General features: G+C 39.1%; 1 protein-coding gene across 1 annotated transcript in view; it reads right to left on the bottom strand.

Annotated features, from left to right (window-relative positions):
• SMCO2 (single-pass membrane protein with coiled-coil domains 2) overlaps positions 1-18,832 on the bottom strand; it is a 29,528-nt gene that overhangs the window by 1,977 nt on the left and 8,719 nt on the right. The window contains exons 5-10 of the mRNA XM_029955521.1: positions 14,593-14,729; positions 13,261-13,410; positions 8,770-8,860; positions 5,041-5,097; positions 2,953-3,009; positions 1,759-1,934 (exon numbers count right to left, since the gene is read on the bottom strand). Coding sequence (XP_029811381.1) covers positions 1,759-1,934; positions 2,953-3,009; positions 5,041-5,097; positions 8,770-8,860; positions 13,261-13,410; positions 14,593-14,729 — 668 coding nt within the window. The remainder of the gene's footprint in view (positions 1-1,758; positions 1,935-2,952; positions 3,010-5,040; positions 5,098-8,769; positions 8,861-13,260; positions 13,411-14,592; positions 14,730-18,832) is intronic.

Here is an 18,832-nt window from a genome sequence, read left to right on the forward strand (position 1 = left end):
ACTCTAAAGCCTGACTACTATTCATTTACTTCCTGCCTACATGGATTTTCCTATGTTGAACATTTCACAGAAATGGAATCATATTATATGTGGCCTTTTGGGTCTGACTTCTTCCACTTAGCTTAATGTTTTCAAGGGTCATCAATGTTGTAGCATGTGTTAGTACTTTGTTCTTTTTTGTGGATGAAAAATACTTTATTGAATGGATTTGGTACATTATGTTTACCTATTCATCAGTTAATGGATATTTGTATTGTTTCTACTTTTTAGCTATTATGAATAATGCTGCTATGAACATCTGTTACAGGTTTCCATATGGACATATATTTTCAGTTCTTCTGGGTGCATATCTAGGAGTGAATCAGATGATAGCTCTTAATTGAACATTTTCAGAAATAGCCAAATTGTTTTCCAAAGTGACTGCACCATTTTGCAATCCCATTAGCAATGTCTGAGGGTTCTAATTTCTCCATATCCTCTCCAATACTTGTTGTTGCCTGTTCTTTTAATTATAGTTATCTTAGAGATATAAAGTGGTATAACATGATTTTGATTTGCCTTTCTCTAATGACTGATGGTGTTGAATATCTTTTCATGTGCTTGTTGGCCATTTGTATATCTTATTTGAAGAAATGTCTATTCAAGTCTATTGCTCATTTAAGATAATGGGTTGTTTCTCTTTTTGTTATTGAGTTGTAAGAATTCCTTATATATTCTGGATACTAAACCCTTAATTTCCATGACTCTGAGAAAGTTGATTCTGACTATTTTTTTCAATCTCTCTCATTGATTTTATGGAGCAGGAAATTTTTTGAGGTCTTTACTCCACGATTTTCATTGACATCACTCCTCACTTACTTAGTAATTTAATATCTGTTAAGTATGGTGAAGATGCTTTATATTTCATGTCTCAAAATGACTAAAATCCCTGACTTCAGCTCGTGGATTACTAGAAATAGACAGATTTAATGAGCCCCGCATCAGGCTCTGCAATGACAGCATGGAACCTGTTTGGGATTTTCTCTCTCTCTTTCTCTCTCTCTCTCTCTCTCTCTCTCTCTCTCTCTCTGCCCCTGTCACACTCATGCTCTCTTTCTCTCTCTCACTCCCTCTCAAAATAAATAGATAAACATTTTAAAATAATAAAATAAAATAATGTAATTGCAATAACATACTGTGGGTTCTATGTCAGGATTATGTACAAGGTACAGTGTATTCACAAGAGGGGTTGCTGAACATTCAACTTGGATTGGTAGTTGGGGATAAAGAATCAGAGAAGTTTTCTTAGAGAAGGTTACTGCTCCAGGTCTATATGATGGTATGGCATCTTCAGAAAGGGTTCCAAAGAGGCAAAATTTGCTAGTATGTATGTCTTTAATACCATACAAGGGAGAAGCATCTTGTCCAATGAACAAAAGTTTTCAAATCTGCCTAGCAGGTATGTTCTTTTGGTGGAGGTGGCTACATCATACCTTGCAGACACTGTCTTAAGATGTATACATACATAGTTACCTAAAGCAATAATAAAGAAACATATATCTATCTGTATCTTTAGTTCTAATGCAATATATCCATGTCTAAAAATAATACAAAAAACACTACAACTCCAATAAGCAAAGAGACTTTTGAGGAACAAGAATAAATAATTTATAAATGAAGATAAAACAAATTTTTAGTCAATCCTTGCAACACATCATACTATGGTTCATATGTTTGGGGACCTTTGTCCAGCTCCAAAGGCCCCTTTCTCTGACTTACCACATTGTAGTGCTGGAAGGTGCGTTCTCCATTAAAAGGGAGGATAGAGCCTGAGGATGCAGAGGCTCTCTTCCTTCCATACCCACTTTTTCAGGACTCTGAGAGTCTGTTTTCCCTTCTTGCATTTGGTACGTCCCCAGCTTTGTATTCAGCAGAGTCATATTTTTGTAAAAGTTCTGTAAAAAAAAAAAAGCAATCGCTATCATATAAAACAATGATTTTAGAGTTCTGCTAGTCTTATTGTAGATGAGGCAGAGTGCTTTTCCACCAGAACACCTCAGGAGCCCACACTGCTAATCACACAGGATTCATATGAGGAAATCATTGGCAGGTGCACACCCACTTAATGGAAAGAGACTTACACATTCACAAAATAAGGTAGCATCATAGTAGAAAATTAAAGGAAACCTACATGCTAATTTTTAACCACTGGGTCATTAATGTAGGAAGATAATTATCCTTGTGTTGAATTCATCTGTTCAATTTGTTCATCTATGCAAAACATATTAAGTGACTCCTACCAGACATTATTCTAGGATTCTGTGGTTAACAAAATAGATAAGGAATGTGCATTCTATTGCATGTGCATTTGTAAACCAAATGGATAAGGAATTGTATGCATGTTTATAGGAGCTGGGAGACGAGCAATAAACCACTAAGTTAGATAAGACATTGCAGACTATGATACATGCTAAAGAGAAAATAAATAAGGTGATGACATAGAGTAGCCATGGTTTGTTGGTGGGACATCTACTCTAGAGGTGGGACAATTAGGCATCTCTGAACAAGTGACAGGTTGACTCAGTCATTGATTGTTTCTTTCACTCATTCACATCTACCTCAAGATCCTGTAGGAAAGGTTCAGATATGGAGGCATTTTTCTGGCTAGGGGAGGTTAGGAGGTTAGGGGAGGTCTGGAGGACTAGATGACATCTGAGCTGAGCCTTGAAGAATACATAATTTGTCGAAATGTAGGATAGGCTCCAAATGGAGGAAATGGAGAAGCAGCACAGGGCTGTGAGATCTGGGGAGGACACCAAACCTGTTGGCCCAAAGAAGCCCAGGAAAGGGAGAAAAAAGTGATAAGGAAAGAGAAAGAGAAAAGTATGTGGCACAATCTCAACTTCTAAGGAAAGAATCGTCCCTATATTTGATTTTATCATTATTTGAACTTGCATAACTGTGCAATCTTACCTTTATTCTTGCAATGAGTTTCTCCTTTAATTCATGAGCTTCATTATAAGCATCTTCCTGAAAGGACACGCACAATTCTGGGTGAAATGGAAATTATATTTGTCTGGTTTATACCACAAAACATCACTCATTTTGACACCACAGACAGCAGCTTCTTTGAAACTTACTTTTTATTCAATAAGATCCTTTCTCTTACAGCAAGTTCATAGTATAATCATAGTATAATCATGATAAACATTGCTGTCCACAAAAAATGTCTGATTCCTCTTCCTGTCTGCTACAGGTTGTCAGGTAGACACAGTGTATGGTTTTGGTTGGTTCCTATCAGTTCAAGAGACAGGCGGAAAGTGGGGCTTCTAGGTTGCTCAGTCGGTTAAGCATCCAACTTTGGCTTAGGTCATGATCTCACAGTTTAGGTTCGAACCCCACTTTGGGCTCTGTGCTGACAGCTCAGTTCCTGGAGCCTGTTTTGGATTCTGTGTTTCCCTCTCTCTGCCCCTTTCCCTGCTCATGGTCTGTCTCTCAAAAATAAATAAATATTTTTTAAAATTTTTAAATGTTTTTTATTTATTTTTGAGAGTCAGAGAGAGACAGTATGAGCAGGGGAGGGTCAGAGAGAGAGGGAGATATAGTTTCTGAAGCAGGTTCCATGCTAGCTGTCAGCACAGAGCCTGATGCAGGACTTGAACCCATGAACCGTGAGATCATGACCTGAGCTGAAGCCGGATGCTTAACCAACTGAGCCACCCAGGCATCCCCCCAAAATTTTTTTTATAAAAGAGGCTGAAAGCAAACCTTCTAAGACATGAATCCTTAACATACATATGTCAGGAGTAAATAACTCTTTAAAAGGCTTTTTTTTTTAATGTTTCTTATTTATTTTTGAGAGACAGAGACAGCACGAGCAGGGAAGGGTCAGAGAGAGAGAGACACACAGAATCTGAAGCAGGCTCCAGGCTCTGAGCTATCAGCACAGAGCTCAACATGGGGCTCGAACCCACGAACTGTGAGATCATGACCTGAGCCAAAGTCAGACGCTCAACCAACTAAGCCACCCAGGCGCCCCTAAAAGATTTTTAGTTAATCATTCTAAATAGATTTGCAGGAGACTTTGAAAGGCAGAGCTACAGTAAGAAGAACGGTGTTCTGGGATTTAAGAAAGACGGGTGCTAACGGTGCCATTTCTAGGAAATCTTCTTAAACAAGTACTTGGCAAAAGCAGGCAAAGATACAGATTTCTGAGGCAAAGCTTATAATAGCAAACATTTATTATAAAACCCCAAATATCCAATGAAATACATTTTATAAATCCCAAAACCAAATCCTGCATTGTATAAACAGTGAAAAGGTAAAAATGACATGTAGTGGCATAGAAAGTTGCTAAAGAAAAATGTTAAGTGAAAAACAGCCAAGTGGCAAAACTATATATAACATGATCCAATTAAAATTGCAACAACATGTAGATACATGTGTAGAAAAATTTGGAAGAACATAAATATGCTAAAATGTTGATTGGGTTTATTTTTGAGGGATTAGGATTATCTTCCATTTTTAAAAAAAATGTTTATTTACTTTTGAGAGAGAGAGAAAGAGAGAAAGAGACAGAGTATGAGCCAGGGAGGGGCAGAGAGAGAGAGAGAGAGAAGGAGACACAGAATCTGAAACAGGCTCAACTCACAAACCACAAGGTCATGTCCTGAGCCAAAGTTGGACGCTTAACCGACTGAACCACCCATGTGCTCCTAGTTTTCATTTGTTATATGAAATAGTTCTACGTTTTAATTATTAAAATAAGCCTGCATTACTTTTGTTAGAAAAAAAAACATATGCTTTTTTTTCTAATGGGAGAGCAAGAACAAGACGGGTCTTTTCATCTGGAAATGTGGGCAAATCAAGTCATGTTTTTGAGTTACGCTTTTCTCCTGTGAACATGAGGGTAAAGATTACAGGACAATTCCCTGCTAGGGTCTAAAATGCTGAGTCTATCTTTCATTGAATTCTGGCTTTCATTCACTAAAATTCTCTAAATTTGAGATTGCCTTGAAGAACTGTTTTTCTTCCTTAATTGTAATGCCATTTTATCATTACCTGGACACATTTGTTATCCATTTCTTCTAGTTGCTTTTTAATTTCCATGATCTTCTCCTTGAAAACAAAAGGACATAAATCAAGTTATAATGAATTATGTGTAGAATTAAAACAAAATGAAGATGATTTTTGGAAGAAAGCTCATTCATGATCAAAAAGCTTGAGACTTAGTAGCAACTGTTTTTTCAGTATTGCTCTGAGTGCTGATCTCCAAAATCAACATTAAGTCAAATCAACAAGATCAAGTTGGCCACATCCTATGTAAGTGGCCCTTGGGCTAGGTAGGCACTGTGCTGATTAGATATGTGGAATGAGCATTTACCTTCAAACAGCTTCTAAAGAATGTATAATCTACACCCCCCCTTTTTTTAATATACCAGACTCATTCATCACCAACCTCTGAATTGTGTGACTTTCTTGTTTAGAAAGGAGCTGTGATATTGCAATCACATTTTAGCTGGTATCCTGGTTTATTTATATAGTAAATATCTTTGCACAATACTTATCTGAGATAAAATAGGAGATAAGATCTCTCAGGAGATCAAGAACAGATAGGAGTCAATCTCAGATTGGAAGTGTAGATGTTGATATGGAGATTTCAGAAAGTTTCATGGATTTAGGGGTTAAATATCAAGCAACACCCAAAGGCTACCCCAAAGTCCTTTCTTCACTGTAATGTCTTTAAATTCGTTTCTACTGTGTGTGTGTGTGTGTGTGTGTGTGTGTCTGTGTGTCTGTGTGTCTGTGTGTCTGTGTGTGTGTTTTAAGTGATTTTACCAATCTTTCCCTCCTCCCGCTTTCATGCCTTTCTGAGCCATTCCAGTTCTTCATTAGACATAAATGAGCCAATACATGTGATATTATTTTAATTTTATTAACGTATTTCTCCTTTAATTTGCCCACACTTTGCTTGATCGCTGTTTCTATATTTCTAACAATCTTCACTTCCTCATCACCAGAGTATACCTATAGCCATTCCTATTGACTTTGCTTCTGTGGTAATTATATTTCAAGTTTCTTATTCTTTGTATGACTGCAATTGTTTTTATGCAGCTTTTCCTATCACTATTTAGACTTATTGAGGACAGAGCTTGCATCCATTTTTATTTTTCTTTATTTATTTTAAATGATTATTGTTTTAGGTTTCTTTATTTTTGAGAGAAAGAAAGTGCAAGTGACAGAGAGAGAGACAGAAAGAGAGAGAAAGAGAGAAAGAGTGAAAGAGAATCCCAAGCAGGCTCCGTGCCATCAGCATAGAACTTGATGTGGGGCTCAAACCTATGAACTGTGAGATCAGTACCCAAGACGAATTCTGTCACTTAACAACTGAGACCCTCAGGTCCCCCCCACCCCCTAGCATCCATTTTTAAAAGTCACATGCATTGGGGTGTAGTTTACATAGAGCAAAACTCACTTTTTAAAAGCGTACAGGGGTGCCTGGGTTGCTTAACAGACTGACCTGTGGTTTCAGCTCAGGTCATGATCTTACCATTTATGTGTTCAGGCCCCAAGTCAGACTCTATGTTGACAGCATGGAGCCTGCTTGGAATTCTCTCTCTCTCTCTCTCTCTCTCCCTCTCTCTTTCTCCCTCCAATGCTTCCACCCTGCTCATGTTCTCTCACTTTCAAAATAAATAAATACACTTTAAAATAAAAAAATAAAAGTGTATAGTTCATGGGTGCGCCTGGGTGTCTCAGTCAGTTAAGCATATGACTCTTGAATTCAGCTCAGGTCATGATCTTATGGTTTGTGAGATCAAGCCCTGCATCAGGCTCCACACTATCACTATCAGTGTGGAGCCTGCTTGCGATTCTCCCTCCCTCTCTCTCTGCCCCTCCCCCACTCGTGCTCACTCTCTTGTGCACGTGCTCTCTCAAAATATATATATAAAACAAAAAGTACATATTTAAAATGAAATGAAAGTCTACTGTTCTATGAATTTTGATATAATCATTGGCACAAGATACTGAATATTTTCATCACACCTCACATTTCCTTGTGCCACTTTATCAATTCCCTTCTCCTTTTCCCCACACAACCCAGCAACCACAAGTCTCTTTTCTGTTCCTATAGGTTTGCCTTTTTCAGAATGTGATGCAGATGGAATCATGAACTATGTAGAAGTCTCTGGATCTGGCTTCCTTCACTCAGCATAATGTGTTTGAGATTTGTTCATGCTGTTGAATGAGTAACAAGGCCAGCTCTTTATATTGCTAAGTAGTTTTCTATCACAGCACATGTGCTGCAGTTCATCCACATATTAGTTGGTGGATAGTTGAGGCGTTTATGGTTTTTAAGTCATGGCTGTGTGTGTGCATTTGAGTGTGCGTGTGTGTGTGCGCACAGCAAACTATGCGTCTCCTCTATAGAGAATCTCCCAATGTATTTGTCATGCCTTCCTTTTTCATATTATCCCAAGCCTCTGTTGGTGTGTTTTTTAAATTTCACTTTCATTTATTTCTGTTCTCTTCTATCTTTCTCATCACATCCCACCCTATCCCTGCCTCCTGCTGAAAGTCACAGCTGACTTTGGAGGAAATTTCCCAAGGCAGAGTATTTCTTGGCCCTTGTCCCATTCCCATTTCTCATAGTTTGCGATTTTCAAAGCCCAAGGATAGTGAAAAAAACTCTTGAGTTTTCAATTAGCTTTAAGTGAGATTCTGCTTTAACGTTATTTTTAAATGTTTATTTATTATGAGACAGAGAGAAACAGAGCATGAGTAGGGGAGGGGCAGAGAGAGAGGGAGACACGGAATCTGAAGACAGGCTCCAGGCTCTGAGCTGTCAGCACAGAGCCTGATGCGGGGCTCAAACCCACAAACCATGAGATCATGACCTGAGCTGAAGTCAGCCCCTCAACCAACTGAGTCACCCAGGCGCCCCTAAAGTTTTGAACTAAATCATGCCTAAAAGTAATTTTTTATTCCCTGGCTTTAAATCTATGCTGATCTGTAGATGGCTTTTAATATGTGAGGGGTCTAAGTAAACATTACCTTCCTACAATAAGAGAGCCATTTCCTCTTTATTTCCTCCAAAATCCACTTAAATGCAAGCTTTTTGGTTTAAGCTAAAGCAGAGGCTGGTGATTTCAATAAAAGGAAGTAGCTAGACACAGATTTTTTTCCTTTCTTAGAGAATTTTTTTCAAAGGCATCAAGTTTAGAAATACTATAAGCCAGGGCTCTGAGGTCTGATTCTTATCCAAAGTTGGTTACTGCTTTTTAACATTCTATGACTCTTTAAAATGGGGAGATTAAACTTTTCTCAGAAAAAAGTCTCTAAGAAATGCAAGGCAGAAAACAATAGAAAAACTGGAGATTATGAAAACCAACACAAGAACTTTTCATGAAGGCATCAAAGATGAACACAAATATATCTTTCATTTTAAGGATGCAGTTACTCACAAACATTCAATTCCCGGGTGTCTTCTCTGAACTGTTAGGGGCTGGGATGCAAGTCCTCCCTTCAGATGCTGCTCATTGTCTTAACATGGCATCCACATGTAAGCCTATCTAACTGAGTGTCTGTGTAGAATTCAAAAGTCCAGCCTTTCTAGGGGCACCTGCTGGCTCAGTCAGTTGAGCATCCAGCTTCGGCTCAGATCATGGTCTCAAGTCTTTGGGTTCAAGCCCCATTCCAGGCTCTATGCTATCAGCACAGAGCCTGGACCCTGCTTTGGATTCTGTCCCCACAACCTCCCAGTTTGTCTCTTTGAAACCTCCAGCATACCTCAATATTTGCCCCCTTATCAGGGTCAAAGTCTTTTTGTGACTCCAGCTTTTCAATATGGCTCTCCAGAGACATCACCTCATTCAATAAGCTGCAAACAGACCAAGAGATGGACTAAGTCACATGGATTAAGAAAAATCACCGAATAGACAATCTTTTTTGATCTTTCAGGATGAAATCCTATTCTTACCTAAGAGGATCTTGGGCAGCGGTTGTGTTGGAATGGATGTCACAAATGCAATGCAACAAAGAAAACAACGTGAAATAATCGAGACAGTAGTAAAGAAGTGTAAGACATAACTGGATACAGGAGCAGAAAATTTAAATGATTAAAATGGAAGCTTACCTAAATTTCTAGAAAAAAAAACACAAAAAATCTTTCGGACTTAGGACTAGGCAAAGATTTCCTCGACTTGACACCAATAATACTGCCTATAAGAGAGAACACTGATAAACTGGGCCTCATCAAAATTTAAAGCTTTTGTTTGGCCAAAGACTCTGTTAAGTGGATTTGCTTGTCATATACCTGGCAAAGGTCTTACATGTAGCATATGTGAAAACTTCTTAACACTCAACATTAAAGAGGCAAAGTAGGGGCGCCTGCGTGGCTCAGTCGGTTGAGTGGCAGGCTTCAGCTCAGGTCATGATCTCACAGTTCATGGGTTTGAGCCCCGCATTGGGCTCTGTGCTGATGGCTAGCTCAGAGCCTGGAGCCTGCTTCAGATTCTGTGTCTCCCTCTCTCTCTGACTCTCCCCTGCTCACACTGTCCCTCTCTGTCTCTCAAAAATAAATAAAAGACATAAAAAAATTAAAAAAGAAGCAAAGTAGCCAATGAAGAAATGAACAAAACAGATGCACAGGCATTTCCCTAAGGAGATACACAGATGGCAAATAAACACATGAAAGGATGCCTAGCATCATTAGCCGTGAGAGAAATTCAAATCAAGGCCACAGTGACATAGTACTACCAATTTATCAGAATGGCCGTGATGCCCAATAGTGGTAAGGCCAAATGCTAGTGAGGATCTGGAGACATTGGGTCCTTTGTACGTTGGTGGTGGGGATATAAAATGGACAGCCACTCCAGAAAAGAGCTTGGCGGTTCCTGTCAAAACTAAAAGCGGACTTACCATATGACCCAGCGATTTCTTTCCTGGGCAATTATTCCAGAGAAATAAACACTTACTTTCACACAGGAAGCTGTACACGATTGTCCAAAATAGCTTTATTCATAATAGTCCAAAGCTAGCAATTACACACTTGTCCTTTGATGAGTGAACAGTTAACCTAACTCTCTCTCTCCTCTCTGTCTCTGTCTCTCTCTCCATACCATGGAATACTACTAAGCAACAAAAAGAAAGGAGCTATTCATACAGGCAACAACTTGGATGATCCTTAAAAATTTTATGTTGAGTGAAAAAAACATATAGTGCATGATTTGATGTATATAATGTTTATGAAATAACATCATTATAAACACGTGGAAATGATCTGTCATTGCTGGGTGTTAGGGGTGGTTGGGAGGGCATAGCTGTGGCTCTAAAGGAGTCTTGTGCAATGGTACCACTGAGAATCTTGGTGTGGTGGTAGCTACCCATATGATAAAATTGCACGGAACTATGCACACACTCACACACACAAATGAGAATACATATAACTGGTGGAATCTGAATAAGCTCTGTTTATAGTCCCAAGGTCAATTTCTTGGTGGTGATGGTATACTAGAGTTGGATAAGATGTTACCATTTGGAACATGAAATGGGCAAATTCCTTGAAAGATACAATCTACCACTAATATATACTGGAGAGCTCAGTAGCCTGAATAGCCCTGTCTGTCATTAAAGAAATTAAATTTGTAGTTAAAAAGTTTACTGTGATGAAATATCCAGGCAATATGGCTTCACTGGTAAATTCAATCAAACATTTGAAAAAAATTTTTTAATGTTTTTGTTTAATTTTGAGAGAGAAAGAGAGACTGAGACAGAGAGACAGAGAGAGACAGAGCATGAGTGGGGGAGGGGCAGAGAGAGAGAGAGAGAGAGAGACATAGATTCAGAAGCAGGCTTCAGGCTCTGAGCAGTCAGCACAGAGCCCGATGTGGGGCTTGAACTCACAAGCTGTGAGATCATGACCTGAGCCAAAGTTGGACGCTTAACCAACTGAGCCACCCAGGTGCCCCTCAATCAAACATTTAAGGAAGAAATTATGCCAGTTCTACACAAATCCATCCAGAAAATAGAACTGAGAGAAAATATCCCAGTTTTTTCTATAAGGCAAGTTTTTTTGATACTAACACATTACAAGAAAGAGAAACACAGGTCAGTATCTGTCATTCATATGCATTCAAAAATTCTATTTTAGTAAACAGAACCCAACAATATATAAAAAGAATAACATATTGTGACCAAGTAGGGTTTATTCTGGCAATTCAAGGCTGGTTCAGCATCCAAAAATCAGTCGTTAAAATTTGCCATATCAGGAGACTATTATCAAACAAAAAACAAATAACATGATCATTCATAGATACATCAAAAACTATTGGAAAATTTTGGTACCGTTCCTGACTTTAAAAGCACCTCAGTAAACTAAGAATAGAAAACACTTTCTCAGTCTCAAAAACAAAACAAAGCAAAACAAAACCAACAAAACGGCTAACATCACACCTCATGCTTTTTCTGTGGGATAGAGAACAAGGTAAGTATGTCCAGTGTCTGTTGTCATTCCTCCTATTCAGCATTATACTAGAAGTTCTAGCCAATACAATAAAGTAGCAAAAGGGTCACCTGTGTGGCTCATGGTTAAGCGTCTGACTTCGGCCTAGGTCATGATCTCGTCATTGTCATGTTTAAGCCCCGCATCAGGCTCTGTGCTGACCACTCAAAGCCTGCAGCCTGCTTCAGATTCTGTGCCTCCCTCTCTTTCTCTGCCCCTCCCCTACTCATGCTCGCTCTCTCTCTCTCTCTCTCTCTCTCTCAAAAATAAATGAACATTTTTTGAAAGTTAAAGAAAAAATAAAGTAGAAAAAGGAAGTAAAAGGCATGCAGATTGAAAAGGAAGCTATAAAGCTCTATTTGCAGATGACGTGATTTTCTTTGTGAAAAATCCCAAATAATCTACAAATTTACTGGGGTTAATAAATGAGGTAGCAAGGTCACAAGACACAAGACCAATATACAGAAACCAATTGTATCTCTATATCCTTTCAATTAGTTGGAGACATTGAAAATTTTTAAGTACCACTTATAATGGCACCAAAAGCATGAAATACTTAGGCATAAATCTAAAAGATGTGATAGATCTGTAGCCTGTGTAACACTGATGGAAGGAGCACCTTTGACTCTAAAGCCCATTCTCTTTATACCAGTGACTAGATAAATAACAATTGCTCTTATCATTTCTGCTCCAGCTTAAAACTTTCCACTTAAATTCAGATATGCATTAACAAGTATACTTTTTAATATATATTTTTTCATGTCATGCTATTTGGATCCCTTTGGACAACACTGGCTAAAGCTGGCTATTAGGGACTTAAAGACCTCCCTTTGGTGTCTGTTACCACACCTCCCCCCCCAAAAAGAGCCTATGAGAGAAGTTCTTTCCTTGAGAAAAGAGAGAGCAAAGATGCAGATAACTTTGACATAGGCTTTGATTTTGTGGCATAGACTTCTAGATGTAAGAGTTGGCACTTCTTATTCTGAAGACTTTCTAAAAGATGTTGCTACCTTAAAGCCAGAGTTTCTGAAGCTATGAAAATTTTCACTATTTTCTTTCTTTTTTTTTTTAATGTTTTATTTATTTTTGATACAGAGAGAGACAGAGGATGAGAGGGGGAGGGGCAGAGAGAGAAGGAGACACAGAATCTGAAGCAGGCTCCAGGCTCTGAGCTAGCTGTCAGCACAGAGCCCAACGCGGGCCTCGAACCCACGAACGTGAGATCTGACCTGAGCCGAAGCCGAAGCCTTAACCGACTAAGCCACCCAGGTGCCCCAAATTTTCACTATTTTCTGACCAAACCCAGCACCCTAAGGTTACCTTTTCACTGTGAGGGGCTCCTGAGTGGCTCAGTCAGTTAAGCATACAACTTTGGCTCAAGTCATGATCTCCTGTTCGTGGGTTCAAGCCCCACATTGGGCTCTGTGCTGACAGCTCAGAGCTTGGAGCCTGCTTTGCATTCTGTGTCTCCCTCTCTCTCTGCCCCTCCCCCACTCATACTCCATCTGTCTTTCAAAAATAAATATACAATAGGAAAAAATCTTAGGGGTGCCTGGGTGGCTTAGTCAGTTAAGCGTCCGGCTTCAGCTCAGGTGATGATTTTACGGTTCGTGGGTTCGAGCCCCACATCAGGTTCTGTGCTGACAGCTAGCTCAGAGCCTGGAGCCTGCTTTGGATTCTATATATCCTTCTCTCCCTGACCCTCCCCTGTTCATGCTGTCTCTCTCTGTCTCTCAACATTAAAAAAATTAAAAGAAAAGAAGAAAATTTTAAATTACCTCTTCACTGTGTTTTCTCTTAGGTTTACTTTTTGCATAATATTGTTAATTTTCTCCATCCAGTCTATGTGATCAGCTTCAAGTTCTGTCACTTGTAGACCCATCTGTGTATTCCAGTGGTTTAGCTTGAGGAACATGTTCTCCTGACTCCTGCAGAAATATTACTATGATCAGTTTTAAGGTAGAAAACTTCTTCCTTTGAATGGCAAGTTGGTATGCTGATTCATTTCCTGACACCGGAATGGGCCAGGCAGGCAGTTAGGCCTCCAGAAAGGAGTTTGAACATTTATCTGATAGCCATTTTAGTAGATCTTCATAAGGCTGGAGGAAATAAAATGCATTTACATTTAGTACAAAAAAAGATCGGTACATTTTTAATTTCCCTGCATGGGATGAATGTTAAGTATTACACTACCCTAATGAATGTTAGGATAGTGATTGCATCCTGTTGGAAGAAGAGAGGTATGCAACAGGGAAAGGTTCTCCAAGGCCTTAACAATACATTTCTATTGATAATTATAACACTTTTCATATCTACAGAATTATCTGAGAGTGATGAGTTATGTATTAATTCCAGGCTCTAAAGGAGATGTTGCAAAGAGAACCCCATGGCTCTGCCTATGTCTCTAGAAATGTCCTTACTCTGCGTTCTTACTGGATTGTGTAGGTAGTTCCTTGTGCACGTGAGTGCTTAACGCTTAAGGCATGCATGGATTTTAAATCTTCCAGCCTTTCCCTAAGTTCTCTGCTAAATGTCATTTTCTTCCCCACAAAATATTCTTTTTTAAACTGAAGTAATGATTAACACACAGTGTTAGATTAGTTTCAAGTGTACGACGTAACAACACAAGGATTTTATACATTCCTCAGTGCTCATCACAGTCAGTGTCCACTTTAATCTCCTTTGTCTATTTTATCCATCCTCCCAGCCCCCCACCTGTCTTCTGGCAACTACCAGTTGATTCTCTGTTCTTAAAAGTCTTTTTAAAAAATATTTTATTTTTGAGAGAGAGAGTGCCGTGGGGGAGGGGCAGAGGGAGAGAGGGACAGAGGATTCAGAGTGGGCTGCATGCCTGAGGGTAGCAAGACTTGTGCAGGGCTTGAACTCATGAACTGGGGAATCCTGACCTGAGCCTAAGTCAAAAGCCCAGCAAACTAAGCCACCCAGGCTCCCCTGTTTGTCTTTTTCTTTGTTCATTTGTTCATTTGACTGTTTCTTAAATTAGACATAAGAGTGAAACCATATGATATTTGTCTTTCTCTGACTGACTTATATAGGATGATACCCACAAAGTATTATTAAAAATCCCTCTGGCGTGTGTCAAGGCTTACAGTTCAGGGATGTTCTCCTCTGAAAACTGCAGAGATGTGGACACTTGAGGATCCTCATGTTGAAGCTGATTTGTTCCTTGCTCGTCCTGTCCATTTTGCAGGTCCTGGTGGTGCTCAGCCTCAAGCTCTGACACATTCTGATAAAGGTTATGAAAGAAGCAAAGCAGAAAAAAAGGCTTATCACAAGAGGTGATGGCCTCCTTAGCTTACTCCTGCCCCTTTCTCTAGGGACAAGCACATAGCTCTCTTTGAGGCTGGAGGCTTCTGATACATTTATAAAATACCCAGAGGTGCCCTCTTGTTCCATTGACAGAGGAAGGTGGGGCAGGGACACAGAGACCGTCAGGATCCACATGCAGAGCCCTTCTCAGTGCTGACGAGTAACAGAATTCCACCTGACCATGTACTCCAGCACTCCACTCAACATACTGGTTTCCAAAAAAGTTAATGTCAGGGAAAAATAAAAGGGGATGGGACTGTTTTATGTTAAGAGAGTCTAAAGAGATAGTAACACTGAATGCATTGCGTAGCTCTTGTTTAGATGCTGATTTTAAAAGAATGGGAATTTTCTAGGTTTGGGCACCAAAAATGAACAGATGAATGAAAGAAAGAAAGAAAGAAAGAAAGAAAGAAAGAAAGAAAGAAAGAAAGAAAGAAAGAAAGAAAGAAAAAATGAATAAAAATAAGGACATTTGAGGGACAATTGAAAAAACCACAATGTTCAGAGATTTGAGGATATTAGGTTATATCATGGAATTCTTGCTATTTTCCTGATGTGAAGATGGAATCTTGGTTATGCAGAAGAAAACCTTTATTTTTAGAGCTGCTGACTGAAATAAACAAGGATAAAGTCTTATGCTGTCTTTGACCTACTTTTAAAAGGATCAAAAAACTTCTATTTCCATATATAAAGATAAAGCAGGAGTGTCTGCTCTGTCAGTTGAGCATCTGACTCTTGATTTTGGCTGAGATCATGATCCCAGGGTTGTAGGATCAAGCCCCTGCTTCGGGCTCTGCACTGAGAGTGGAGCCTGCTTGGGATTCTCCCTCTCTCTCTCCCCCTCCTCCCTCTTTCCTGCTTGCACTCTTTCTCTCTCTAAAATAAAATGAAAAGATAAAGCAAATGTGACAAAAGGTAACCTTTTTGAAATCTAAATGGGATAATATGATTGATCCTTGTATACTTCTTTAAGTTTTCATTTTATTTAAAAAATTTTCATAATAAGGAGTAATAAGGGGCAGAAGCCTACTCTTTCGGTCTGACCCACACATTTTGTGTTTTTGTTTCTTTATTCTTTGCCTTGTTCTACAAAAACATTTAAGGCATTTTCTGGTATTTCACTTCTGTTCATGCACACAATTAACAATCATTTATCTTTGAACATTTCTCTTCTTTAGTAACTACATTATGAAATAGTTCTCACTGACATTCACATAACTCTTTACAAACTTCTTTCATGTGCACCCTTTCTTTTAATTCCCATAATAGACCTGAGTGGATAAAGTCAGGTGTTGAAATCTCCTAGGGAATTCATATCAGTGATTAGTCCAAGGTCATATGGTATAGTGAATTAAGTGATCTCTCCAAAAAGAAATGTCCATGTCCTGATACTAAGAATGTGACCTTATTTGGAAAAGAGTCTTTGCAGATATAATTCAGTTAAGGATCTTAAGATGAGATTATCTTGAGTTACCTAGGCCCAAATCCAATGACAAACGTCCTAACGAGAGACAGAAAATACCCACAGACAGGAAGAGGTCATGAGAAAACAGAGTAGCCACAGACCAAGGAATGCCTAGAGGCTCCAAAAGCTGGAAGAGGCCAGGAAGAATTCTCCTGTGGAGACTTCAGAGGGAGCACGCCTTTACTGATCTCTTGATTTCACACTTCTGGGCTCTGGAACTATGAGAGATACATTTTGTGTTGTTTTAAGTCATGAAATTTGTGGTAATTTGTTACAGCAGCCTTTGAAAACTAATACATATGGCCAGTAACTAGGTGGGCTAGAATTTGAAGTAGGTATTCTGATTCCAAGACCATGACTATTTCATCATATCTAGTCCTTGGATTCACATTAAGTATCTCGTCCCTATCACTGTCACTTCCACAACCCAGTGGCCCCTTGCCAGTGAGGTAAGGATTATTATCACATTTACAGATGGAGAAACAGGCTAGATTTCCCAATGAGTATATAACTCCATATCTTAGCTACTTCTTTGTGAATAAAAACATTCACAGCTTTCTTTCTATGTAATCTTTTGCCAAGGTATTCAAAGGCAGCAGCAGCACTGATGTGGAGGAAGAACACTTCATTGGGTATGGAGGACCTGAGTTCTAAGCTTTGCTCTACTCCTGTCTGTGGCGGTTGACCACCTAATCACACTAAAGCTCAGTTTCCTGTTCTGGAAGAACAAAATTGGACCAGATCATCTCCAGGGTCCTGTCCATGTACAAAAAAACCTACAACGACATTTCTTGTTTTCATCAATCAGTTTACTGTAAAGGTTGATACACTACAAAAAAGTCAAAAGCCAAGAAGTAGAAATAAAATATTTTTTAGAAGCTTCAGAATTGAATAAAGAGGGGTGTGTGTGTGTGTGTGTGTGTGTGTGTGTGTGTTAATGACAGACTAAAAGTGTGCTTGCATGAAATACAAAGCCTGAGGGCATTACTTTCCATTTATGTGCAGCTCTTTGAAAAGCTCATATGCCTCTGTTTGGGTGTTCCATAGACACCTCAAACCCAGCAAGTAAAAATTGAATTCATTGTATTTCCCCTCTATCTTGTCCAGGTTCCTATCCTTACATATGTTTTTCTTATTCATCCGGATGCCTTTGCAGGAACCCTGGAAGAAGTCCTTGAGTTTTCATGGGAGATATTCGTTTCCTTCTTCATTACTTACGTCATATCCACTAGGTGTTGAACCCCAAAAGCACCTATCTTTCAAACCTGTGTCCTTTTCTCTCAATCTTCATGGCTGCCCGTCAGTGCCTTGCATTGGTCCTCATCCCTTCCTGACTCCTACTGGCGCCCTGGCTTCCAGCCTGCCTCCTGTGTTATCTCCCCCTCCTGAGTGTCCTGCCTGCTTGCCTGCTCATCATGCCTCTTCTTCCACCCTTCCTCTCTCAGAACACAAGTTCTCTTTAGCCCCTTTGTCTTTGCATGTACTGTCCATTCTTTCTGAAATGGTTTTCTTCCATGCAGTTCATCCTTCAAAACTCAGTTTTCATATTTCCGGTCATCTGCCTGTACAGCACCTGCTTTGCACATAATTTGTAGCACATCTGCTACTTCCGGCGTGGAATAATCATGCATAGTCATTTTCTTGTCCGAGTCCCTACTAATGTGTGAGCTCACTGAGGGGAAAGGATTTTAGAGAGAGAGTAATAGACATGTTCTCAACACTTTACAGTGCCTAGAACACAGTGGATGCTCAATATGTGGTTTCAAAACAAATAGACTTCCTATGTTCACTGCAGCATTATTTACAATGCCCAGGATATGGAAGCAACTTAAGTCTCCATCAACAGACGAATGGATAAACATGTGGTACATGTGTATATGTATGTGTGTGTATATATATATATACATTATATATACATACGTTTCATATCTGCACATACATATATACACATATATTTCACATATATTAATATATACACATATAGGTGTGTATATGTATATTCACATGTGTGTGTACACATATATATGTATATATGTGTATATATATATATATATATATATATATATATATACACACACACACATACATACACACACACACACAATGGAATGTTATTTAACCAAAGAAAAGAATGAGATTTTACCATTTGTGAAACATGGATGGACCTAGAGGGCATTATGTCAAGTGAGATAAGTCAGACAAAGACAAATACCATATGATGTCACTTATATATGGAAACTAAAAAAGCAAAACAGAAACGGATTTATAAATACAGAGAAAAACCTGGCAGTTGCCAGAGGGGAGGAACAAAGTGGGTGAAGGGGATGGAGAGGTACAAACTTCCAGTTACAAAAAATGAATAAATAAATAGACTTCGGAAGTAGGCAAATACATTCTGCTTGTGAGAGACACAGACAAAAGCAGGAAATAGGAAAGTGTGCCCACTCACCTGACATCCAAAATCAGCATTATACATAGCAGTGCCACAGATTGGAAAATGTGACACTGGAGCAAAATATTTGTTTCTAAATATTTTGGGGCTTTGCTGGTTCGAT

This window comes from Suricata suricatta, chromosome 10, assembly GCF_006229205.1.
Source record: "Suricata suricatta isolate VVHF042 chromosome 10, meerkat_22Aug2017_6uvM2_HiC, whole genome shotgun sequence".
In the NCBI taxonomy this organism is placed as follows: Eukaryota; Metazoa; Chordata; class Mammalia; order Carnivora; family Herpestidae; genus Suricata; species Suricata suricatta.